At 45.0% G+C, this 23,095-nt stretch overlaps 3 protein-coding genes across 3 annotated transcripts; all 3 read right to left on the minus strand.

Moving 5' to 3' along the window:
• Positions 1–333: 333 nt before the first annotated feature.
• On the minus strand, positions 334–9,114 carry LOC130184606 (protein NLRC3-like). The gene is made up of 7 exons (XM_056400577.1): positions 8,124–9,114; positions 7,898–8,044; positions 5,512–7,309; positions 5,122–5,295; positions 4,828–5,001; positions 3,538–3,584; positions 334–2,954 (listed from the first exon to the last, which is right to left on the minus strand). The coding sequence occupies exons 1-7, from the start codon at positions 8,395–8,397 to the stop codon at positions 2,377–2,379; spliced, it is 3,192 nt and encodes a 1,063-aa protein (XP_056256552.1). The 5' UTR covers positions 8,398–9,114; the 3' UTR covers positions 334–2,376.
• A 1,254-nt stretch (positions 9,115–10,368) lies between these two features.
• Positions 10,369–14,983, minus strand: LOC130185356 (uncharacterized). Its single transcript, XM_056401784.1, has 4 exons — positions 14,694–14,983; positions 12,789–13,487; positions 12,480–12,646; positions 10,369–11,318 (listed from the first exon to the last, which is right to left on the minus strand). The coding sequence occupies exons 2-4, from the start codon at positions 13,470–13,472 to the stop codon at positions 11,300–11,302; spliced, it is 870 nt and encodes a 289-aa protein (XP_056257759.1). The 5' UTR covers positions 13,473–13,487; positions 14,694–14,983; the 3' UTR covers positions 10,369–11,299.
• Positions 14,984–17,434: 2,451 nt separating this feature from the next.
• LOC130184542 (uncharacterized) lies at positions 17,435–22,185 on the minus strand. The gene is made up of 4 exons (XM_056400494.1): positions 21,898–22,185; positions 20,414–21,117; positions 19,355–19,518; positions 17,435–19,131 (listed from the first exon to the last, which is right to left on the minus strand). The coding sequence occupies exons 2-4, from the start codon at positions 21,086–21,088 to the stop codon at positions 18,249–18,251; spliced, it is 1,722 nt and encodes a 573-aa protein (XP_056256469.1). The 5' UTR covers positions 21,089–21,117; positions 21,898–22,185; the 3' UTR covers positions 17,435–18,248.
• Between the last annotated feature and the right edge of the window lie 910 nt (positions 22,186–23,095).

Here is a 23,095-nt window from a genome sequence, read left to right on the forward strand (position 1 = left end):
CTCCTTATCTTAGTCTTATACTTAAAGGTGTAATGTGTAAGATCGTGCTACTTGCTCCGCCTCCACAGGGGGCAGCATTTCACCTCTTTGCCCCGTCCAGTTGATTACATTGTTGTTTTCCCTTGTTACTTATAATTTATTATTTATATGTGCAGTTATTGCTGATCGTTAAAAGTGTTGATGGCACTGAAACAAATTATGAGGCCTTGTAGTACAAACAGTATGTTTTGATTTACCTATAAAAATATGGAGGTAAGCGGATTCTGCAGGTAACGTGGGTGTCGGGCTACAGCAGCATGAGGAAGGGATGATGACATCATCACAAAGGCAGAATCAGATATTAAGGTTTATTGTCAGGAAGGTTTTTACTCACAAGATATTTGGCTCAGTGTTTGGTGTAGTATCCAACAAACATATTAACAGGAAATAACAATAAAAAGATCAAATACTGCAACAGTAAAGAATAATAAGTGTTGATGTCATGTGGTTGATGGTTGATGAGGCCAGATGCAGAAGAAAAGGCAGGTGCTGGTCCATCACTGGTGATTAGACTGGACTTCTGGTCCTGATACAGACAGACATGTGATAGGACAATTCCTTTAGATCATACAATATTCAAAGATGTTAGGTCTGTTGTGTGAGTATAATGAGTAGTAAGGATAGATATGAATCTGCTGAAATGAATACAGTGTTAGGCGGTGGATCCTGAACCTGCTGGTTCTGGATCAAACTGTCTTTTTGTCTTGTAAAAGGAAAGTTAGTGACGCATCAGCTGGACAACAGCTTCAGGAACAGGCTGAATTCTACTACATCGTTAAAACGTCTGTCCACATCATCAATCATACATTTATGCGGTTTGTCATTTGCACTGAAGATACTTTTCACTACAGACCAACATTAGATGTCCCTCACTGTCTAACAGAAGAGTTTCATCTCTTCACCCAGACCTGTCTCAGCGCTGGAAAAACACACCATCATTCATCATGTTTTGCTTCTTTGCCGCTGAACGTGGTTTCCTGTCGGAGCGGTTCTTCAGGATGGAGATAAAGATCGTTTTCTAGGAGCTTCAGAGGAAGGAAGCTCTTCCAATCTGTGGGACTGAGGGCAGACTTGATGCGCTGCTGACTCAGACAGCGTCTAGTGTCACAAAGTGGTATTACAACACAGGACAGGTCGGGGCTGGTGCGCATGCGCATTTCAGTAGATGACTCTGAAATACAACAGATGGAGATCTTAATCATGACATCATCACTGTCATTTCATTATTTGAACATTTTAGACTAAAGTTCTGGCCACATCTTATATTGCACCTTTACAGGAGTGCACCACTGTCTCATCCTGTGACCTGTGACCTCTGACCTGTGGACATGAAACACCTGAGCGGATAGATCATGTGACCTGAAGCTCATCAGCTTTGGACAATTGATGGCCGGACACATCGTGATCTGTGACGGAATCAGCTCAGTTTGATCAGTACGAGCTCAGACAGGAAGTGATCTTCTTATTTTGAAGGTGTCAGAGTGTCATGTGATCACGTGGTCTGACAGCAGCTGATCCAAGTGTTTGCTCAGACTCAACAAACTCCAGTTTACATTGTGTTGCATGTTGTGACCCTGAGGCTGTTGAACTGTGAGAGACCACAGCACTGTGTCTCAAGATACCCCCCCCCCTTGTTTTAGCTAAGGGTTGGATTTCATCACTGTGTTGTTTCTGCTATTGACTGTTTTAATGACATCACACATGTAAGAGTCCAACTAGAGACCTGAGTGGAGAATAAGCAGCAGCTATAAACTTTGATTTGACACTATGTTAAACTGAATTGTCTCTTCGCATTAAAGAAGTAGTACGGTGGCCCTGAAGCTCAAACCACTGCATCTTCAGAAAACACCTTCAATGTGACAACACATGTAATGTCATGTTTAACTCTGTGATGTGCTCCTCCTTCAGTCCTTCACACTTCAGACCTCCATGATGCTTCAGAGCGAAAACTGTGAGTTTTCATTGAATGGCGTGCTTGTGGCAGGAAACAGGAAGTTGTCATAACTATAATACACATTGTCCACTCTGCTCCAAACTTCATGTTTGATGACTGTCCCACACTGAGGACATCTGCATGCTGATCTGAAGTCATAGCGCCACCATCATCATTTAATTTTCATGGTCGTGTTTACACTTGTTGTACAGGAACATGATGTATGTTGGCAGCGTCGGGTGGATCCTGGCAGCGGCCCGCTCAACACTGCAGCTTTAATCCTGTTTGGTATTTTTAAATTGATCCTGTGGATTGATTCTAGCACAGTGTGTCTGGGTTCAGGTCAGGCGACAGGAAACACACCATCTCAATACTGTGTTCATATCCCTGAGAGACGCTGCGTCCTACAGCCGACACAGAGACACTGAGGACTCGTATTCAAAGAAATAAAGCGTCTCAAGGCCAAACCCAAAGCCCGGGTACAGAGGGTCAGTGAAGGTGGTGTTTACGGTGTGGAGGTGGATCAGTTTGTTAGAGGAGACACTGTAGAAGGACAGAGAGCCAGCAGGACAGTCCACATACACTGCTACTCTGTTAGAGGAGGAGGAGGAGGCGGCGGCGGCGGCGGAGTAGACGGTGGATATTTTTCTGTTATTGTGCCAGACAGAGTAGGTAAGATCGAAATCAGAGCACCTCAGACTCCAGGAGTGATCGTTCCCTCCAAACACACAGTCCAGACTGTTCCCGGTCCTTCTGATGTCTCCATAAGTCACTGCAATGTCCACTCGTCCTCTCCACTTGACCTCCCAGTAACAACGACCGGTCAGCTGGTTTCTACACAGCAGCTGAGGCCACTGGTCGAATCTGTCTGGATGATCAGGATAAGACTGATCCTCTGTCACTGATGTCACCTTCCTGTTGTTGTGGGACAGTTCGAGGTTTCTGTGTGCTGAGTTTGTGTCCAGCTCCAATTCACAGGTGTCTGATAAAGACAAGAATACAACAATGAATAAGAGCTTGATATCAAATGAGCTCTGCAGATCCCCCACCGGCCTGGAGTAACTGACAATAACGTTGTTCATGAAGCTCAATGTAAAATCCTATAAACAATGTTTAATTGAATATAATTTGCTTGGTGTGATGCTGTAACACCTGCCAACATGACTGAGGCTTGTCTTAGTGAGGTGAACTAACATTTAAAGGGGCTATATGTAGGTTTTGCTAATGCTACATAGCTAATGTTAGCATTAGCAGCTGTTTTCTTACCAGTCTAGAAGAAACGTGAGTTCAGCATCAAATTTCAGTTTGAAGGCGTAGCTGCTCAGAGGACATATTATAAAGACAAAGATGGCTGAAGCGAGGCAATAACCTCCACCTGCTGCTGATAAGAAACCAGGTTCAGCAGCAGAGAAACCTACAGCCCCCGTCAGTCAGACACGAACCATCATCCGGATTCACAGTAGGATCTGACTGAACTCATTCTAACACTGATGTGTGAACAGTTTTAACTGGATAGAAAATCAGCTGCTTTTCTCTCATGAATCAACCTGAATAAAAACACTTACACTTCTTCACACCAGGTTTCAGCCTCTGCTCTCCACCGAAGTCCAACCTGGAGGAAGAAACAGACGGGTGACATTATGAAGCAGTGTGAATGTGCTTATGGTGCACAGTGAAGCTACTCTTACACCAACAAATGACTTTTGCATAATAGTACTGTGCAAATATAATAACCACTGAGACAAATGTTAACTACTACCACAGCTTCTGTGAACTGAAAATGACATCACCATCATGGATATGCCAGTCGCTGCTGATTGGATAGAGCAAAAATACATCCCCGCGAGACCACATCAACTTACTCTGGCCTCTCCCCACTGACTTACAGTCTGGTTCAGGATTGATGTCAAGGTCCTACTGCTTTTATTTAAAGGTTCTGAAAAAAAAACAGTTCTGAGTCCAGCTGGACCCCTCTCATCGCAGTAAAACCAGACCAGTATTGGCTTCACGGTCAGACTGGGAAAGAAATTCAGTCTTGGACTGATCCACTGGGATCAGACACACTAATAACACTAATGAAGCCAGTATAGACACTGAAGTAGCCGGTAAATACACTGACAGAGCCATAAAGACACTGAAGAAGCCTGTAGAGCTACTGACTGAGTTGGTAAAAGCGCTGACAGTAAAGATGCTTATGGAGCCAGTTAAGACACTGAGAGAGGTAAAGACACTAACGGTAACGATGCTGACAGAGCTGGTAAAGACACTGACAAAGGTAAAGACACTAATGGAGCCAGTAAATACACAGAAGGAGCTTGTAGAGATACTGACTGAGCTGGTAAAGACTGACACTAAAGACACTGACGGTAAAGACACAGATGGAGCAGGTAAAAACTTGAAAAACTTTATGGATGTTTTGATATTTCTTGACGGTCCGGACTTGAGTAAAATCTGGTTTCTTCTTCAGTGGGGGAAATTCTGGAAGGTCACTTTCACCTAAATGCTGCATACTCTACTGTGACATCACATCTGTGGGTGGAGCCTGCGTGTTTAGAAATGTGGATCAACGGTTTAGCGGGATGGATTCACATGCACTCTCATGCACAGGCCTCCTCTCATATCTCTGACCTTTGAACCCTGTATCCCACCCTCAGGTCCCTTAGATCATCACAGTTGCCTGTCCCACGGTGTGACTGTGGAACAGCATGATGTTTTTCTATGCTTTGAACTATGTTTATTGACCTGCGCTTTTTGTCTCTGTCTTTGATGTTGTGTCTCCAGACCTAACAGTGTCCAGTCTGATAACATCCCATGTGTGAGAGTGGTCGGTCTGTTGTCTGTTCATCTGTCCATACCTGAGAGTGTCCAGTCTCCAGAACGGATTCTCTAGTCCAGCAGACAGCAGCTTGGCTCCGGCGTCTCCTGGATGGTTGAAGCTCAGGTCCAGCTCTCTCAGGTGGGAGGGGTTTGACCTCAGAGCTGAGGCAAGGGACGCACAGCCTTCCTCTGTGACCAGACAGCCTGACAGCCTGCATCATTGTCTTGAATTAGTTTGGTTTATACTGCTACCAACACAAACGGGATGGATAATACCCAGCATGTGGAGCAGCATATAATTGTTAAAGTGAAGAGAAAAGCTGGAGACTGACCTGAGCGTCTCCAGTGTACAGAGTGGACTCTTCAGTCCAGCAGACAGCAGCTTCACTCCTGAGTCCTGCAGGTCGTTGTTACTCAGGTCCAGGTGTCTCAGACTAGAGGACTGGGAGCTGAGGACTGAGGACAGAGCTTCACAGCTTCTCTCTGAGAGGTTACAGCCACTCAACCTGATGGAGAGGAAAGATTTATACTTCAGTGTTAAGTAGTTATATCTTAACTACAGCAGCTACATCTGGAGGCTCTGAAGCTACACCTTTGTCTCCGCCTGTGTCCTAGCTGAGGTCCTCAAATCTGTACCTACATGTGGGGGCTGTGGTGCTGTGACATTGTAGTGAATCATCACATATGATTTCATACATGCATCTACTTATCTCTACACTTACAAAGCTGTTTTAGAGGCTTTGACCACTGGCAGCAGCTTCAGAAGAGCCTCCTCTGAAGCAGAGTATTTCTTCAGGTCAAACACGTCCAGATCTTCTGAGGACAGTAAGATGAAGACCAGAGCTGACCATTGAGCAGGAGACAGTTTATCTGTGGAGAGACTTCCTGATCTCAGGGACTGTTGGATCTGCTCCACTAGAGAACGATCATTCAGTTCATTCAGACAGTGGAACAGGTTGATGCTTTTCTCTGGAGAAGGACTCTTCCTGATCTTCTTCTTGATGTACCTGATTGTTTTTTGGTTGTTCTGTGAACGTCCTGCAGTCAGTGTTAGGGCGCCTTGTAGGTGATTCTGATTGGTCGGCAGTGACAGACCCAGGAGGAAACGGAGGAACACGTCCAGGTGTCCAGTTGGACTCTGTACGGCCTTGTTCACAGCCATTTTGTGGACGTTAGTTGCAGAGACCTTCAGTCTGGGCCCAGGCATCACGTTTCTGTTGTAGATGAAGAGCGATATGTTCACGTGAACAGCAGCCAGGAACTCATGAAGGCTCAGGTGAGCAAAGCAGAACATGTTTCTCTGGTCTCCGCCCTCCCTCTGCCCGCACACCTGTGTGAAGATCTCTGTGAACAGGCTGGAGTACTTTGACGCCGCTCTGGTGTTGATGCCACTGAGTCTCAGGTCTTCCTCCATGAAGCTCGTGCTGCTTTTCAGTAGCTGGTGAAAAGCCAGTTTGGCCAGGGACTGAATGTACTGAATGCACTTCTCTGGGACATACTTCTCCTTCGCTTTGTTGAGCTGAACCACCAGGAAGTGGATGTACATCTCAGTCAGGGTCTTGGGCAGCTCTCCTCCCTCTCTGGTTTCCAACACCTCCTCCAGAACTGTAGCAGTGATCCAGCAGAAGACTGGGATGTGGCACATGATGTGGAGGCTTCGTGATGTCTTGATGTGGGAGATGATGCTGCTGGCCTGCTCCTCATCTCTGAACCTCTTCCTGAAGTACTCCTCCTTCTGTGGGTCAGTGAACCCTCTGACCTCTGTCACCAGGTCAACACACTCAGGAGGGATCTGATTGGCCGCTGCAGGTCGTGTGGTTATCCAGAGGCGAGCAGAGGGAAGCAGTTTCCCCCTGATGAGGTTTGTCAGCAGCACATCCACTCTCATCGACTTGGTCACATCTAGAGACGTGTTAGTTTTGAGGTCTAGTTGAAAGTGGCTCTGATCCAGTCCATCAAACACAAACAGAAGTCTGAAGTCACCTCTGTTGGAGTTCTGTGAAGTTGTGAGGATGTCATTCAGAGTCTCCTCCTTGATGCACTTAGTTTCTGGGATACATGTGTGAATCAGCTCTGCCAGTCGAAAGCTCTCCTCCCTCCATAAACCCAGCTCCCGGACAGTGAAGGCGAATATCAGATGCAGATCCTGACTGGCTCTTTGTTCAGCCCAGTCCAACAACAGCTTCTGCACAAGGAATGTTTTCCCGATCCCTGCGACCCCAGTAGTGAGGACGGTTCTGATGGACGGCTGCTGGAAGACGTCACAGGGTTGAATCGGTCTCTGTGATTCTGCTGATTGTCCAGTTTCCGTCTCCAGCTTCCTGAACGGACGCAGCGTGTTGTTCTGTGCGTCCCGACCGTCTATGACGAACTGCTCCGGGTTCACGTCACACAACCGTCCTTCACGCTGCCTCTCTGCCCCCCCCCGTGCACTCCTGAACACGTCCTGGAGGCGGGACTGCACCGAGAGCTGCAGCGTGGGGCTGCTCTGTGGACGTTGTGCTACTTGCACCATCACGTCTGTGGAGAACAAAGTAACACAGCTGAGAGTGTGAAGCTTCACAACCAGAGCCGGGTTCCACTGTCTTCACCCAGACTTCTCAGCCTTAATAAACACTCATGCTGACGACCTGCCCACATCTAAAAACTGCAGCACAAATATTAGATATTAATATTATTTTCCCCTTTTCACTGAATTAATGTTTTTATTCAACATCAGTCCTGATCATAACGACACTCATCACATGCTTTAAAGGCTTTAAAAGCACAGATGTGATGAGGGGGCGGAGTCACGTGGCTCATTTGTTCTGCTCCTCCCTTTTCTCTGTGATCTACTCCTGCACACCTGCCTGTACTCTCAGATCCTCCTCCTGGCCCCCGCCCTGTCTGTACCCCAGGGGTCAGAGCCTTCAGCCTCTGGAACTCTCTTCCACATCTGTAATACTGACCCTCTTCCTGTAACTTGCCTCATCATATTTACCTCCTACAGTGACATTTATTCTAATACTTCTGTAGTTTTTTTTTGTCTTGAAATGCGCCTATAAATAAAACGTTTTATCATTTATTATTATTATTATTATTAGGAATCATCCAGACGAAGCAGGTTACCTTCAGCGGGGGGGTCAGAGAGAGGAGCAGCCTGTGGCCCCACAGATGAAGGCTCTCCATCAGCATCATCATCATCATCAGCATCATCATCATCATCTGCAGCAGCCTTGGCCTCACCTGCTGCAGGTGCTGCACCAGCTGATGGACCTTCACATAGAAACATCAGGTCGATATGAAGGTATTCTGCTGTTAGACTGGAGTGACTGCAGAGTGGACTTCGACTGACCTTCAGGTGCTGAGCCGCTGTTGGACAAACTCTCCACCAGGTCGTTCCTCCTCATCCTCTTCAACACCCTCTTGGCCACCTCCACACAGCGATGGCTGTAGGTGTGCACCATCACGTCCACCGTGTCCGGCCGGTCGGCCTTCTCCAGCTGGCTCTTCGGGATGGAGGGGAAGTCCTTCAGGAAGTCCGGCTGCTGCAGGTACCACTTGAAATTTTTCAGCTCTCTATCCCCCAAATCCTCCAGAGTCTCCAGCAGCTCTATCGCTGTGGCCATCGCTCGTCCCCGCCGAGACCGGGAGGAAGCTTCGGCTCCGAGGAACAGTCGAGGTAAATCTAGTTTACACAACCTTAAAGAGGGGAAACATCCCGACGGCCTCCGTCAGTTCTTCTGTGACCTCACGTTTCTGAATCACCTGTGTCACCGGCAGCTCACATCAAGCGACACATACTGTGTGTAATGTATAATTGTATCAGGAAAACACAGCACCTTCCTGGTTAATGGCTTCTCGTTCTCCCGGTCATGTCCACATGTCGAGAGCAGTGACAGACAGACTACAGGCGTGGCAGCAGTTACACCGTGTGTGAACACGCTGTGCGCTCGGTTGTTGGCCGAGGCGTCCACGTCAGAATAAACTAGAAGGACCGCTCTCTTGTTGTCAGTCCTCTGAGTCCAGAAATTCCCAGGACAGTGATGCTCACATTCATCTGAGCAGGTTGATGTCACACAGGACCAGAGAGCACAGCGTCTCGCTCTGGAAGATACACAGTGGTGTTCGAATCACTGGCCTGCGCCATGTGAGATATCAGCCTGAGGAAAGATGGAGGAGAGAAAACACTTCAGCCTCTGAAGAAGAGAAAGTCGTAGCGTTTGAGCCGGTGGAGATGTCTGCTGCTCAGCCATCTTGTGTCAGGAAGTTACCACAGGAAGCATGAGTGTTAACCGCATCCTGTCATGACAACACCCTGTTAGTACAGCTGCCAACGCAGAGACCGCCACACCCCAGTGCTTCTACAGATGTTCCAGCTGCTTCCAGCAGGGGGCAGCAGCTGCTGCAGATCTCAGACCTGTCAGGTTTCTATGGAACATTTCAGAAATATATTCATGTTCAGTCCCTGTGGGAGGAAACAGCTTCAAATGTGACAGGGTAAGTGCCATGAGTGAACCGGAGGGGGCTAAAGTGGGATAACGCTAGTGCGCTCACTAAAGTAAAATGGCACCATCTCATTGTAAAGTGTAAATTGTTGTACATCATAATGTACAATAATGATACTTGTAGCTTTTGGCTAACCTTGCTAATGGTGGCTAATGGCTAAATGAAAGGGGTGATGATGGATTCTATGTTGGAGTTACTGTCGTGCAGTTAGCCGTTATTTTTCTGATTACGGACATGCTTTGTCTGACTTGTCTGACTCAGTGTCGGGTGATGACACGGCGATAGTGACCTCACAGAGAAGAGTACGAGCCTCCAGAGGAACGCGTACATGGAGGGAAGTGCGTGTTACACGGTTTCACAGCATCTTCCTGAAGGATGTGTCATCGTTAATATTCAGGGCTCACATTAAAGCCACAGAAACTTTCATACCTGCCAACACTTCGTTTGGATAGTCCAGCTACAGAGTTATTAGCTGAGGTTCAACAGTGTCACGAACATAAACCCCATGTTTGGCATTTTTGCCCAGATGGTGCAACTTGCTGCAGGTCGCAGTGAGACTGAGAACTCGGTGCTGCTTCACAATGAAGGAGGGAGAGAGGAAAACGACAGGATCTAAAGCTGAAGGTTTGACTTGAGTTGTCTTCATGTGGCAGGACGGTATTTCTCAGTGATGCGTCCTCTTACAATGAATCATTAAAAAGAAAGATAAAAATGAAAATCTTCTACATGAAGCTTCATTTAAACAGACGTTCTATTATTTATTTTATTTAGTGTCTAAAACAGGTGTTTTCTGCTGGCCCCGCCCACAGCAGCTCATCACTCTGAGAGCCAAGCACAGGATGTCACTAAGCCCCGCCCACTCTCTCCACAGACAGCGGGGGTGGGTGTGGCCAGGATTTAAATCATTTGCATAATGTGAACCTTAAGGCTGTGGAGCTGTAACACATGGATCTTACTGGCACAAAGTCTGACTGAATAGAAATGATCAATAATCATGTAAATACAGTCCTGGTCAGAAATATTGATACGTCTGAATTTAAGTTCAGAATTTAGAAAATCTTCACAAATAAATGCAAATGAACCAATTTAGAATAATCAAGATATTTTAATCAAATGTCAAAGTCACACACAGCTGTTCACACAGAGCATAAAATAAAATGCATAAAAACAGATTATAAAAAAGATGAAATGATTAAAATATCAAATGTTTAAATGTTTAAAAGAGTAAAAGATGAAATGATTAAAACATTAAATGTGTAAAACAGTAAAAGATTAGAGACTGAGCGAAGACAGTAAAGAAAGGAACAGTTCCCAGTTCCAGTGGAGCTGGTTGTTCCAGCTGCTTCCAGCAGGGGGCAGCACAGCCAACAAGTCTGTTTCCTTACATTCATTTGCATTTTACAAGAACTCGGCATCGACAAGTTGAAAGTTCCCAGGTAAGAGGCTGATCACATTTTTTACATATCGTCACCTTCCTAAAATAATGGCCTAAGTCATGTTTTGACAAAAATGTTTTTTTTGCCTAAATCACCCCCTCATGATGCTGGCCACCTCTGGTAAAATCGCCTGAATCCTCAGTTGAGGGGAACATGCAATTCTACCCCCGGTTGTATAATGGCCTATGTCAAAAGTGTGACTCTTTTGTTGAGTTTTTTGTGTTTCCTGAAAAACCTGAAAAAATGACTTAGGCCATTATTTTAAGAGGGTGTCGATATAAAAGACCAAACGATAAGAATTGATAAAAGTTCTTTAACTCCAGTTTGTTAAAACACTGTCCCTTGACTGATGGAGACATTTCAAACCTTCGTCAGACAGGTGGTGTTTTATCTCTTGAATGAAAGTTGACGAACCCCCCCCCCCCCCCCCTTACTGTTCCAGGAGGCTTTTGACCGGTCTCATGGTTTTCCTTCCTGATGCTGCTGTAAGGAAAAAAGAAAGGCAAAGAAAGCAACGAGTATTCCTAACACCATCAATCCAAACAGCTGTTGCTTCCTCTCTTCATCAGGTCTCCTCCTCCTCTTCTCATCTCCTCAGCATCGCCCTGTGAACAAGCCAGTAAAGAGAGTTAGCACGACTTCAAACCCACAGCATCACAGGTAACCAACAGACACTTTACTCTGAAATGAAATGTAATTATTATTTATAATAATAATAATGTCAATAATTACTATTCTTACAATAGTAACTAAGAAGTAATAACACGTGTCGCTTTGCTGCCTAGCATGATGCTAGCTATAGTTTCTTCAATTTCAGTTCAGCTTCAGCTACTACACCACCCTCTCTACACGCAGTGAGATCACACACTGTACTGTTACAGAAGAAAAGCTCCACATGAAGCAGGAAGGTCCTCTCAGCAACGACCTGCTGAGGCCAGACTCCCCGACTCCGCCCACTCTGATCTGAAGCTAAAAGCTGTTTCCACTTAGCTTCTTATTCTTTTCCAGACTCTGCACCTGCTGCCATCCCACCGCCAGCAGCTGAGCCTCAGTCCCAAGGAACCAGGACACTCCCTACACTGTAATCCAGGTTGTCATGCCGACGAGATCACTGTAAACTTTGTACTGGAAACTTTCTGATTATCACTGCATCATTCAAACCGTTTGTTTTTTCTCTCAAGCACATGAAGCGCCCAGGCTGTCTCTCTCTCTGTCTGTCTCTCTCTCTGTCTGTCTCTCTCTCTGTCTGTCTCTCTCTCTGTCTGTCTCTCTCTCTGTCTGTCTCTCTCTCTCTGTATCTCTCTCAGTTTCTCTATGTCTCTCTGTCTCTGTCCCTCTCTCTCTCTGTCTCTCTCTCTCTCTCTGTCTCTCTCTCTGTCTCTCACCCTCTCTCTCACCCTCTCTCTCTCTCTGTCTCTCTGTCTCTCTCTCTCTCTCTCTCTGCAACCCACCAGGTGAGGCAGATGGCTCCGCCCCCTGGGTGTGGTTCTGCTGCAGGTTTCTGAAGTCTTCCACCTCCACTGTGGCCTAGTGCTGCAGTTGAGTGTCAGTAAACATTATAAGGAGGTGCAGAGCTGCATCAGCAGCTGAGAACACAACAGGAAGACTAAAGCGTGTTGTAGAGAGAGAGATGAAGTAGACTGGACTGTACAACTGGACTAGAACTGGACTGTAAGTGGTTCAGACACGTTCGTGTGGACGTGCTGCTGCTCTGTAAAACAGGACAGACTCTGACAATCACGATAACGCCACAGAAAACATCCTACTCGATTTCGTTCAGCTGGCCCTTCAGTGTCCGGGTGACCTCGCGGAGCTCGTCGGCTTTCTCTCTCAGTGATTTGCTGGCTGGAGTCACATGATTTTTCTTGATCACGTCTGTCCAGTTCTCAATCGCCTCCTTAAGTGTGAACACCATTCCAAGAGCTGTGGCAACCTGATGAGGAACAGACAGGACTCATTATCAGACGTAATCAATCATGTACATCGGTCAGAATTATCCATCATAAAGCATAAATACCGAATCTGTGGCATGTGGTTGTATGAGAGTGACTCTGGATGTTCTGACTGACTCGTACCTTGGCGGCTCTTTTACATGCAGTTGTAGACGTCAGTCTGGCGATCCTCTCAGCTCCTCTTGTGTACAGAGACCGGAGTCCCGTTCCTCCGAGTTTAAACGCAAAAACTGCTAAAACCCCAAGCGTCATCACACAGATGGTTTGGAAGTTTTTGTTGTGACGGTTATCGTACATAAAGTTGAATGTAAGATTCACCACCAGTCCCTTTCGTCTTGCGATGGCTTTCACAATTTCAATCACGACGTGTTGGTCCAGTTCGTCTGTGTTTGCGCGCGGATTCTGACTCTTCCGCTCCATCTTCAGTTTCTTGAACAGTTGCTGGATTTTATTTTCAATTCTCACGCCCTTCTCTGCTGCTTTCTTTGCCTCCTTCATGGGCTGGCTGGAAAAGATGATCTCGAGGACTTCACTCGACAGAGAGATGGCGCCACCTGTTGCTGTATATGCCGTTCCTAACAGTAACAACGGAGCAGCCATTCCCCCGCTCATCAGAGTGGCCACGCCTCCTGCGACCGTGCATACAGCTCCGAACACGGCCACCGTGCTGCCCACAGTTTGACCAGCTTTGCTCACCTCGCTGATGGACTCCAGCTCCTTGGCCAGTTTCCTCAGCTGCTGCTCACAGGCCTCGTTCTGCTCGATCCAGGAGAGCATGTTCTCCAGCAGCTGGTCCGCGGTGCTCATGATGGAGGTCTGTGTCTGTCAGGGAGAGCAACCACAGCAGGACCATTAGACTCAATGCCACCATCTATCTCCATGACAACTGAGCCAGCTCTATCTTCTGATGAAGACCATGGAATGAAATTGAAAACCCTTAAAGGGAAGTTGAGTTTATTTTTTAGTAATTATTTTTGTCAAACTACTGAAATATAACGCACGCTGTAAAGTTAATGTTCAGGTCTTACAGTGTGTGTGTGCAGGATGGAAGTTCTGCACATTAACACTGTGACTTGACCTGGTCACAGAGTTTAGTATGTCTGACTGTGATTGGTCAATGTGCGGAGGTTAGTTGAAAAGCAAAGTCCAGTGTCAGCTGCTTTCAGTCTAGTATACTAGACTGACTACACTAGTAATACTAGAGTAAGAATATATATATATATATATATGTATATATATGATAAAAAGCTTTGACTCTTTGGCTCAGTGAAGTGTCAGATCAATAGTGAACGTGCTACTCTGAAGAGGCTCTGCAGTGAACAGGCTGCTGGTTTAGTTTTAATATCCTCATCAATCTCGGGACTGATGAGTAAACGTGACAACAGTTGCTGTGGTGACCGGCGAGTTTAGATACGAGCACGCCGCCGCTGTCAGCTGTTCACTGAGAGTCGTACAGGGAACACACAGGAGTGTGTTTCCACTCTGAGGAGAAACTAATGAGTCACAAGCTTTTCTAACAAAGACCTTTACACCCAGAGGAAATCTGCAGCAACTTTCTTCTTCACTGGTGGAATCCTGCAGCTCACTTTCTGTAAGTCATGTGACTTATTGTAAAGGAGCTGAACAGCAGCCCTCGTCTTAGATCCCACCCACTTCCTCTCTGACTCCTCCACACAGTGAAGTGAGACGTCGACCCGATTGGTAATCAAAGCAAAGTTAGACTGGAAATGAATGATAAATAATGATATAAATAAAAACAAAGACTTTAGATGTATGTTCACTACATTCACTGCTCCACATCAGTCCAGATGTTGCTGCTAACAAGTCTATAAAGTGTTTTTAGGACATGAAGCTGCTGCTGCTCAGACAGAATATTATTATTAATGTCCTGAACATCTGGACTCAGTCTTCAAGTTTCCACAGTCAACAGTGAAACTTTCCTCTCACTCACATGTTGTGTGTAATGAGCTGAAGTAAGTGAGGAGAAACAGAGCGACACCTGAGCTGAAAATGATTGTGTTGTCTTACCTGCTGCAGATGGTCACAGGTTAGTTCACTGAGAGGAGATGAAGTCTGAGACTCCTGGTTTCTATTGGCTGATTCAGACTCAGGTGTTACAAAGAACACAGCACCTGGAAGAGAAACTACAGCCACACCAGCAGCTCAGTGAGGCTGATGTGACTTTAACATCAGGACATTGGTCAGTCTGATAGACTCAGCTCCTCCCAGCTGTTTCCTCCATCAACCTTCCAACTTTCTTTTTCACTTTTTCCTGCAGCTCATTTTCTGTAAGTCATGTGACTTATTGTAAAGGAGCTGAACAGTCTGTGTTATCTCATGTGTGAACAGCAGCCCTGATCTTCGACCCCACCCGCCTCCTCTCTGACTCACTTTCACTATCAGTGTCAGTGTCACTGACTTCACACAGGTGGAGTTTGAACTGCAGCGACGCTACACAGGGAGAGTCTGGTTCACTGAAGCTACGTAGAGAAAGTTGTTCATACATGTGATATGAAATTATAACTAAATATAGCACAAAAAGTCACATACTGTTTATTTAAAATGGTCAAAACATAACCCAAAACACTGAAATACTAAAACTGTGTCCATGGCAACAAGCCGGACTGTCAGCTTTGGTGTGGACACAGTAACCGCTCATGGCCGAGCTGAGGTTCAGGACGTTTATCCATGATGACGATGTCTCTGTGTGAGCACTGAGCTACACCCTTTCATCTCAAACTTCAACTTGCAGTATTTGTGTCAACATTGAATCTTTAAGTTTGTAAAGTAATGTTAAAACCTCTAAACACAATATTTACTGATTCAGATTCAATTTTCTTACATTTCTCATAAAATATAATAAACTGAAGAAATGCAAATTAAACTGTTAAGTCTCTGTATGTCGTCTTTCAACTAAAGTGGGGTTGGAAACTTAATTACAAATAACATACGCAGCACTATTGACTTTATAACACTTTTTTAAAATATATTCAGATAAATTTACAATATCAACCAATTATTCACAAATAGTTCTTCAGAGCCGCGGGATGATCTGAAGAACTAAAACTGGCATTTCTTTATTTATTAATTATTATTATCATCCCCATATAAGATGTTTTACCCTCCTCTTCCCCTTTTAAAAATGTGCCGCAGTAACACGTTTACTCAGAGTACATCACCTTTCATCACCTGCAGTGAGGGACCGTTTACGTGCTGACGTCACTGCAGCGTCTCCTCGCCAGTCTCTGGAGTTTCTGTTACCGGTAGAGTTTATTGCTGCTCTATCTGAACACAGTTAATGTTGTTGTTTTCTTCATTACAGTGACTAACTACCTGCTGTACATTTACACCCACAGATCCCTGAGTCTCTGGAACATGGGGAACAATGAGGAACTGGCTGATGCCGGCGATGGGAACCATGAGCGGGAGGCTGGAGACAACAGTCCAGACCAAGCGGCAGCTGCGCGGGAGATTCTGCTCCTCAGTGTGTTTCCTGGTCCTCTCTGTCTGAGTGAACAAGTGTGTACAAGACAGTTTCACTCATTCACTTCACTCATTCACCTCTCATCAGCTGCTTTCAGCTTTAAACCAGCTGACAACATTAACACATACCAGCAACACATGGTAAAATGAGCTACTTTTAAACTTGTTACTCCTCACATATATGATATTTGCCTGTGAGACTAATGTAACAGCTGTGACAGCTAACCGTGTTAGCAGCATCTTCACACGGCTCAGCCAGGAGCCTGTTGCTGTCAGGTCGATGCAGGTGGGTTTACCTGGTGTCCTCGAGGACACAGGTCAAATCCCCCCCCCCCCTCCTCCCCAAACATACAGACTAGTAAAGTCCAGGCAGGAAGACAACAGCAAGAACCCTGGTTCTTTCCTGCAGTGTTGCATGATCTCCTTGTGTTTCCTCCAGGACTCTGATTACTTGAACAAAGACATGACATTTCATTAACTGAACTCTAAATTGTCCATAGGTCTGAATGTGTGTGTGTCCTGCTTTCCTCCCAGTGCATGCTGGGATACATTTCAGTACTAGAATGTTTGATGTGATGAAAAAAAGGACATTTACATTTCATCCAGAATCACAAAGTTTGAATGTAGAAGTCACATAAATGTAAAAGTAATCAGATTTATCCTGAAATTACAGAGAATCTTTAAATTGTTTGTGTGGACATTAACCTTTATAATAACAAGCTACATTTTTAATTACAGATAATTACTGTCATTTAGATTTGTATGTAATGTAAGAAAGCAGAAAAAATACCGTATAAATAATACAGTAATTTTTCTTTACAAAAATGTAAATGTAATTCATGATTATTGGCATAATGCTTAAAATACAAGTCTGGCTGTTAATTCACAGATCATTTCTGTCATTTTACAGACTTTTGTTCACATATTTTTCGTAAAATTAGGAATTTTTTACAGTGTATGGTTACCAAACTCTAACCAGTTCATCCTTAAGTCCCAGTGAACATGTGGATGGACAACACGAAACAATATGGCTGCTGCTCTGACTGTCTTGGGGAGGAGGAATAAAAAGTTCAGAATGTGTTAAACTACTAGTTTACTCTACTTGGTTTTATTCAACACAGCAAGTGGAGCACAAAAACTTCAAACATGTAAAGTCAAGTTTCATTTGAAAATTACAAGAATTACATGAAGTTAAACGATTAAAAAAAAGATTAGAGATTAAACTTGGTGAAAGATCAGATATAAATGTAAAAATCAAAAGTTAAACCTCAAAATATCAAAACCAAAGAATTCATATATATTTTACTTTATATTTATTGGTTGTCTAATACATTACAATGGTTGTCATGGATACCTTCAAAAGCCTGTTAGCAGAAAACCATTTAGCTATAGCTATGGTCACGGAGGTGGTCTTCTGAGGGCACAAAGTCTGAACCAAAATGAGAAGGATTGATCTGTGGAGGATTTTTGCTTTGCATCACCTGTTCCCACCCTTACTGCTGTGTGAGAAGGAAAATAATCCACAAAGTATAAATACTTCATACATGTGAAGTAGATCGTCGTCTACGTATAACGCACATTCACACTACGAATCAAATCAAAATGGCGACATGCAAGAAGAAGAGGAGCTGCTTAGTCTGCTGCACTGTTAAAGATGAATTGTAAAGATGAAGGTAGCGGTGGACGACCCTCCAATGATGAAATGTACGTCATATTGACCCTCGTGGATCCTCACATACTCGCAGATGAAATCATAACACTGGCGTCAGTGTGAGTCCCTTTCACTGGGCTACAGCTACGCTAATGTCAGAAAGGACATATTTATATCATTGTTTTCCACATTGTCAGTGTGTGTTAGTTGTTACACACTGACAACTCCCCAACACCTGGAAACACCTGGAAACACTGAGTTCAGCTTGAGGCCTCAACGTATATTTGTCTGAAACAAAACTGTTCATCTCCAGAAAATTGTTACTAAACAGTAAATCCCCCCTGAAAACTAAAACTGAACTGGATCCAAATAAATGTGGAAACATTTTTCACTCGACTGATTTTACAACTTGTTGTTTAGTGCAGTTTGGACAGTGAGGCGGAACCTGTCTAATCAAACACAGCTTCAAAGGCCCTGTACAGGTCAGCGTGTCTGTTGGGAAGCATGTCTGCTGAAGACGTCATTGCTGTGCTGTCGATGGTGTAGGAATACTGTTTCTCCAGAAACTCCCGGTCAAACTTCTCATCAGATCTATCATCCAGACAGGCAGCCAGATGGACGGTGGCTTCATACCTGTAGAAAAAGAGCACCAGAGACAGGGCCAAGGTGACGACGAAGAACGGGATTCTTATTGGACCACCCGGGAAGATGAACGGGATGACGATGCGGCTTCTCTCTGGCTTACCATGTGTTGCTGTGAGAGATTTAAAACAATCCCATGCACCGTCCTTTGGTAGTCTGAGAGTACTGACCATGATTTTGGGAATCTTCTGAACTCCAACTCTCTTCATTGAGTTCCAGCGACTTGGCAGCTTTGTGGGAAAATGTCCTTCATGAGGAATTTGACAGTTGTGTTTCTTCACACAGATAAAAACTCTGTGCTGAGTTTGTACAAGTCCTGTAGCAATACCATACGCTACCTTAGCAGTGATGGCACAGTTCCAGGGAGAATACAGCAGCACATCTGTGATGGTGGGCAGAGGCAGCAGACAGCTGGCTGGGATATCATCGTCTCTGATCGACCCATGAGCCACAAAGGTGATGTCAACCTTTTTCTTTTTTTCCTTCTTATCTATGTGTTTTTTCACTAAATGAAACACGTCCACGAGATGGAAGAAAGTCTTAGACTTTGAATTCTCTCTCAGCCATTGTCGAACGGCTTCATCCCGACAGTTTTCTATTGCAAATTCTATCAATTCTTTCCTTTGATCGGAGCTCCTGTCCTCGTTTTCAATGCAGAGTTTCACCCTGGCTAATCTCTTAATCACCTTCCTGTAAGAGGAAATAAAAAAACTAATTAGATGCATCATTTCAACCATTTAAACAGTCTGATCTAAATATTCACTTTCTAACGATGAGGTGTTCCAGTGTTACTGTCCTGTAGAGATACGAGTCTTTACCTCAGAACATGGACAGAAACACCTCAAATAAACCTTTGATGTCATCTTTTAATTTCTAGCATTACACTGTAAATAATGTTGATGTTCAGACTCACTGGATTTCATTAAGTTGTGTTTCCAGCTCTTCAGAGGCCTTCTGTATGGCTTCAGCGTTCTCTCTCAGTCTCTGACTGGCTTCTGTCTCACAGTTGTCCAGGTTTTTACAGTTGATGACCAGCTCAGGAATTGAAATCGCAAGTCCAACTGCTCCTCCTGCAATCTGAAAAAGGACAACACTCTTTACACCAAGGCCTGGAACCTCTTAGGATAAGGACATGATTCAAACAAAGAAGGGACTTTGCCTGAGACACTGGTGTCGTAGAGTACAGATAGCAGGATGTGGTGGATCACTGTATCAAAGACTGCGAGAGGTCCAGGGAGATCAGACCTGAGGACCGACCTGCAGCTCTCGCTGCTTGTAGGGTTGTACACAACAGACAACGCTTTTAAAGCCTGACTGGTCTGGATCAAGGAGGTCATTCGGTGAGAGACCTGCTGAAAGCACCAAATCCTCACTCTCAAGGATGTCCAGTGCCACAACAATTTGTAGTTCAAAAGATTAATTTATCATTTGAAGTAGAAAGGTGTGTCAGGGTGAGCACAGTCGCAACAACAGACATAGCGATCTGTAAAGTGTCCATTAACTTATCTGAAACAAAAACAAAAACAAAATACAGGCGTCTCACCTGCCTCCTGACAAACAGGAGGAAAATGTGTTCACAAAAGAAAATGGTGTCTCAACCCTACAGCTACCACGACTGAGAGAAGAAGAAATGTACACAGTTTCCAACAACTGAGTAAATTCACACTGAGTCAGCAATGACGGCATGGCACAAAAGAAGAGTAGATGTCAGTACTTCCTGTGAAAACACAGGAAGCGAAGGGAAGGAGTCAAACATGTAAAATCAAATGTACCAAACCCACAGTGGTACCAAACATGTTTTGAAGTCGTCCAGGTAACATGATATGTCACAGTTACTTATGTATTATTTAAGTCTGTGAGGTCTTTGGGGGGGACATTGGGATTGGGCCTAGACCTCACTGTGACCTCTGAGTCACTGATGAGGCAGGAAACAGCGCCCTCTGCTGTGCCAGGCACTTTCTCTGATACTTACACGACCAGCTGCCTTCGCTGCTGTTTTTCCTCCGATGGAAGCGGCCACTGAAGCCACAGCTTTCCCTGTTTGTGTAACTACTTGTGTTACAACAAACCGTGTAATCAGGCTCAGGCCTCCGTCTTCCCCAGTGAGCCGATATCTGGACAAACCGGTCACCGTAGTGATGATTTTGTACAAACTGACGTCATCATGTAGTTGCAGTCCGTTGTTGTTGGCCATTGCTCTCAGGATTCGCTCTGTGACATATTCATCAGGAGGAAGATTATCACCATCCCGTTGTTCCTTTAACAGTGTCTTCATGAGTTCCTGGAGTTTCTTCTCAACATTCTGGATCTCCTCTGAAATCTTTTCAGCCTCTTTCATGGTGCGACTTGATGCTATAAGATCTACAATATCAGCACCCACATTAGTAACCAAACCAGCCCCTGATGCTACTGCTCCTACAACTAGAAGAGGTGCTGCTAACCCTGCGGTAAAGAAGGTTAATACACCTGCTGCTGTCACTGCAGCTGCACCACCTACAGACACTGAGCTCCCAACAACCTTACTGACGTTAACATTCTTCTTGTTTTCCTCAAGCTCAGTGGCCAGTTTCTTCAACTTGTGTGAACCTTTCTTCTGTAGCTCCACCCACGAGAAGATTTTATCTACGAGCTTGTCGGCAACGTCCATGTTGAGATCACACTGAGAGGTCGGCAGGTCTACAAGAACGTCAGATAAAAAGTTAGTTAGGAAATAAAGTGTCGACAGATGTCAGAAAGTTAAAATTCCTGAATGTTGCTAATAATCTGTCTGTCTGTATTTTACAAAGAAAAACCAACTGGTAACAGTGAACCCTGTCAGCAAGACGTGCCGCTGGATTGTCTTTAAAGTGCCAAGGAAAAGATGCTAATTAAGCCAACCATTACCAACCAACTTTATTAAAAGATGCTAATTACACTATCAGAGCTGAAAAGATTGTAACTACACTAACTGTTCTGAAAAGATGCTAGTCTGTGGTTCTGGTCTCAACAGCCTCCTCATCTGAGTCTGGGTCTGACTGAGGCTCAAACATGTGGCTGAGTCACAGACAGGGCCTGATCCAGATTTCTCAACCAGGACGTAAGCGAGGATGAACTTCAACTCACAGGACTCTGAGCTTACTGATAAACACACTGCATTCCCTGTGACCACTTCATAATAAAAGTCAAATGGCCAATCAGATGCTTTTAATGTGAAGGTGCAGCAGTAGGAAATATTCAGTTTGTATTACAGACGATTCACTATGTTTGGAATTATTGGAATTTTTTCCATGTGTCAGCACAGACACAAAGTTCCCACTGATATATAACACACAGACAGACACTGAACACATTTATTCTTCTGCCACTAAGTTTTCTGAGCTGTTCATGAAAACTGGTTCTAAAATATTCATTCTATTTTAAAGTAAATGTTGAAAAGAAACAAGATCATGAAATGAACATGTATATTTGTCGTCTCACCTCCTGAGAAGCGTTGAGGAAAAGCTCCGGTCTGACCCTCAGCTACCAGAAGAAAGATAGTCCTGTTGTTTGTGTCTGTCTGCAGGAATTCCCCCCCAGCTCAGCCCACCCCCCTAAACAAGTATGGTCTGTCTCTGAGGACAAATTTAGTCGTCCCAGCAGCACAAGGAAGAAACAGCACAGACGTTTATGACACGGATCTAGAAATAAGAATAGAAAATAGAAAACACTTAAAGAAAAAAGAAAAAGTCGAGTAATAAACAGGAATTAAAGCCAGTAGAGCTGAGGTTTATGGTGGGTACAGGTCTGTTCTGTTCTGTTCTGTTCTGGACTGGACTCGACTGTTGTGTTGTGTGCTGTTCTGTTCTGTTCTGGACTGTTGTGTTGTGTTGTGTTCTGTGCTGGACTGTTGTGTTGTGTTGTGTTGTGTTGTGTTATTTTGTGGTCTGGTCTGTTCTGGACTGGACAGGACTGTTCTGGTCTGGACTGGACTGGACTGCACTGTTCTGGACTGGACTGGTCTGGTCTGGACTGGACTGGTCTGGTCTGTTCTGGACTGGTCTGAGTTCAGGGTCAGTTGTTGGTTTCTTAAGATGATCATCAGCAGTGGAAACAGGTTTGAGAACATGACATTGTTCAGCTCTCACAGCAGCGCCTCCTCCCACTGACTCCTCCTCCCACTGACTCCTCCTCCCACTGACCCCTCCTCCCTCTGACTCCTCCTCCCACTGACCCCTCCTCCCTCTGACTCCTCATCCCACTGACCCCTCCTCCACCTGACTCCTCCTCCCACTGACCCCTCCTCCACCTGACTCCTCTTCCCACTGACCCCTCCTCCCTCTGACTCCTCTTCCCACTGACCCCTCCTCCCTCTGACTCCTCCTCCCACTGACCCCTCCTCCACCTGACTCCTCCTCCCACTGACCCCTCCTCCCACTGACCCCTCCTCAAAATGACCCCTCCTCCCTCTGACTCCTCCTCCCTCTGACCCACTGGGAGGTATTTTTAGAGCGGCACTCTGCACAGACACAGAATCGGCGTGGGGATCATTTCGAACCTGGACTTCGACCCTCATTATTTCCCACATCTCGTCGTCTTCATCGTAAATATTCAGACATTGAGGCAGGTTTAATGGTGAATTTGGAAGAGCTGTGGCAACAGTTGCTCGACACATATTTGAATGTTGAGTCACCTCCTT

This window comes from Seriola aureovittata, chromosome 17, assembly GCF_021018895.1.
Source record: "Seriola aureovittata isolate HTS-2021-v1 ecotype China chromosome 17, ASM2101889v1, whole genome shotgun sequence".
NCBI lineage: Eukaryota > Metazoa > Chordata > Actinopteri > Carangiformes > Carangidae > Seriola > Seriola aureovittata.

What these genes read in the sequence shown, in the direction of transcription:
- LOC130184606 (XM_056400577.1), bottom strand. Translation starts at nt 8,397, where the DNA reads ATGGCCACAGCGATAGAGCTGCTGGAGACTCTGGAGGATTTGGGGGAT. An exon ending in CAGCGGCTCAGCACCTGAAG is followed by an intron (nt 8,045 to 8,123) that starts GTCAGTCGAAGT and finishes TTCTATGTGAAG; the next exon opens with GTCCATCAGCTGGTGCAGCA. An exon ending in TGGAGACTGGACACTCTCAG is followed by an intron (nt 3,585 to 4,827) that starts GTATGGACAGAT and finishes TTCTTCCTCCAG; the next exon opens with GTTGGACTTCGGTGGAGAGC.
- LOC130185356 (XM_056401784.1), bottom strand. Translation starts at nt 13,472, where the DNA reads ATGAGCACCGCGGACCAGCTGCTGGAGAACATGCTCTCCTGGATCGAG. An exon ending in CATGTAAAAGAGCCGCCAAG is followed by an intron (nt 12,647 to 12,788) that starts GTACGAGTCAGT and finishes GTTCCTCATCAG; the next exon opens with GTTGCCACAGCTCTTGGAAT.
- LOC130184542 (XM_056400494.1), bottom strand. Translation starts at nt 21,088, where the DNA reads ATGGACGTTGCCGACAAGCTCGTAGATAAAATCTTCTCGTGGGTGGAG. An exon ending in CAGCGAAGGCAGCTGGTCGT is followed by an intron (nt 19,519 to 20,413) that starts GTAAGTATCAGA and finishes GTCCTTTTTCAG; the next exon opens with ATTGCAGGAGGAGCAGTTGG. An exon ending in ACACAACTTAATGAAATCCA is followed by an intron (nt 19,132 to 19,354) that starts GTGAGTCTGAAC and finishes TTCCTCTTACAG; the next exon opens with GAAGGTGATTAAGAGATTAG.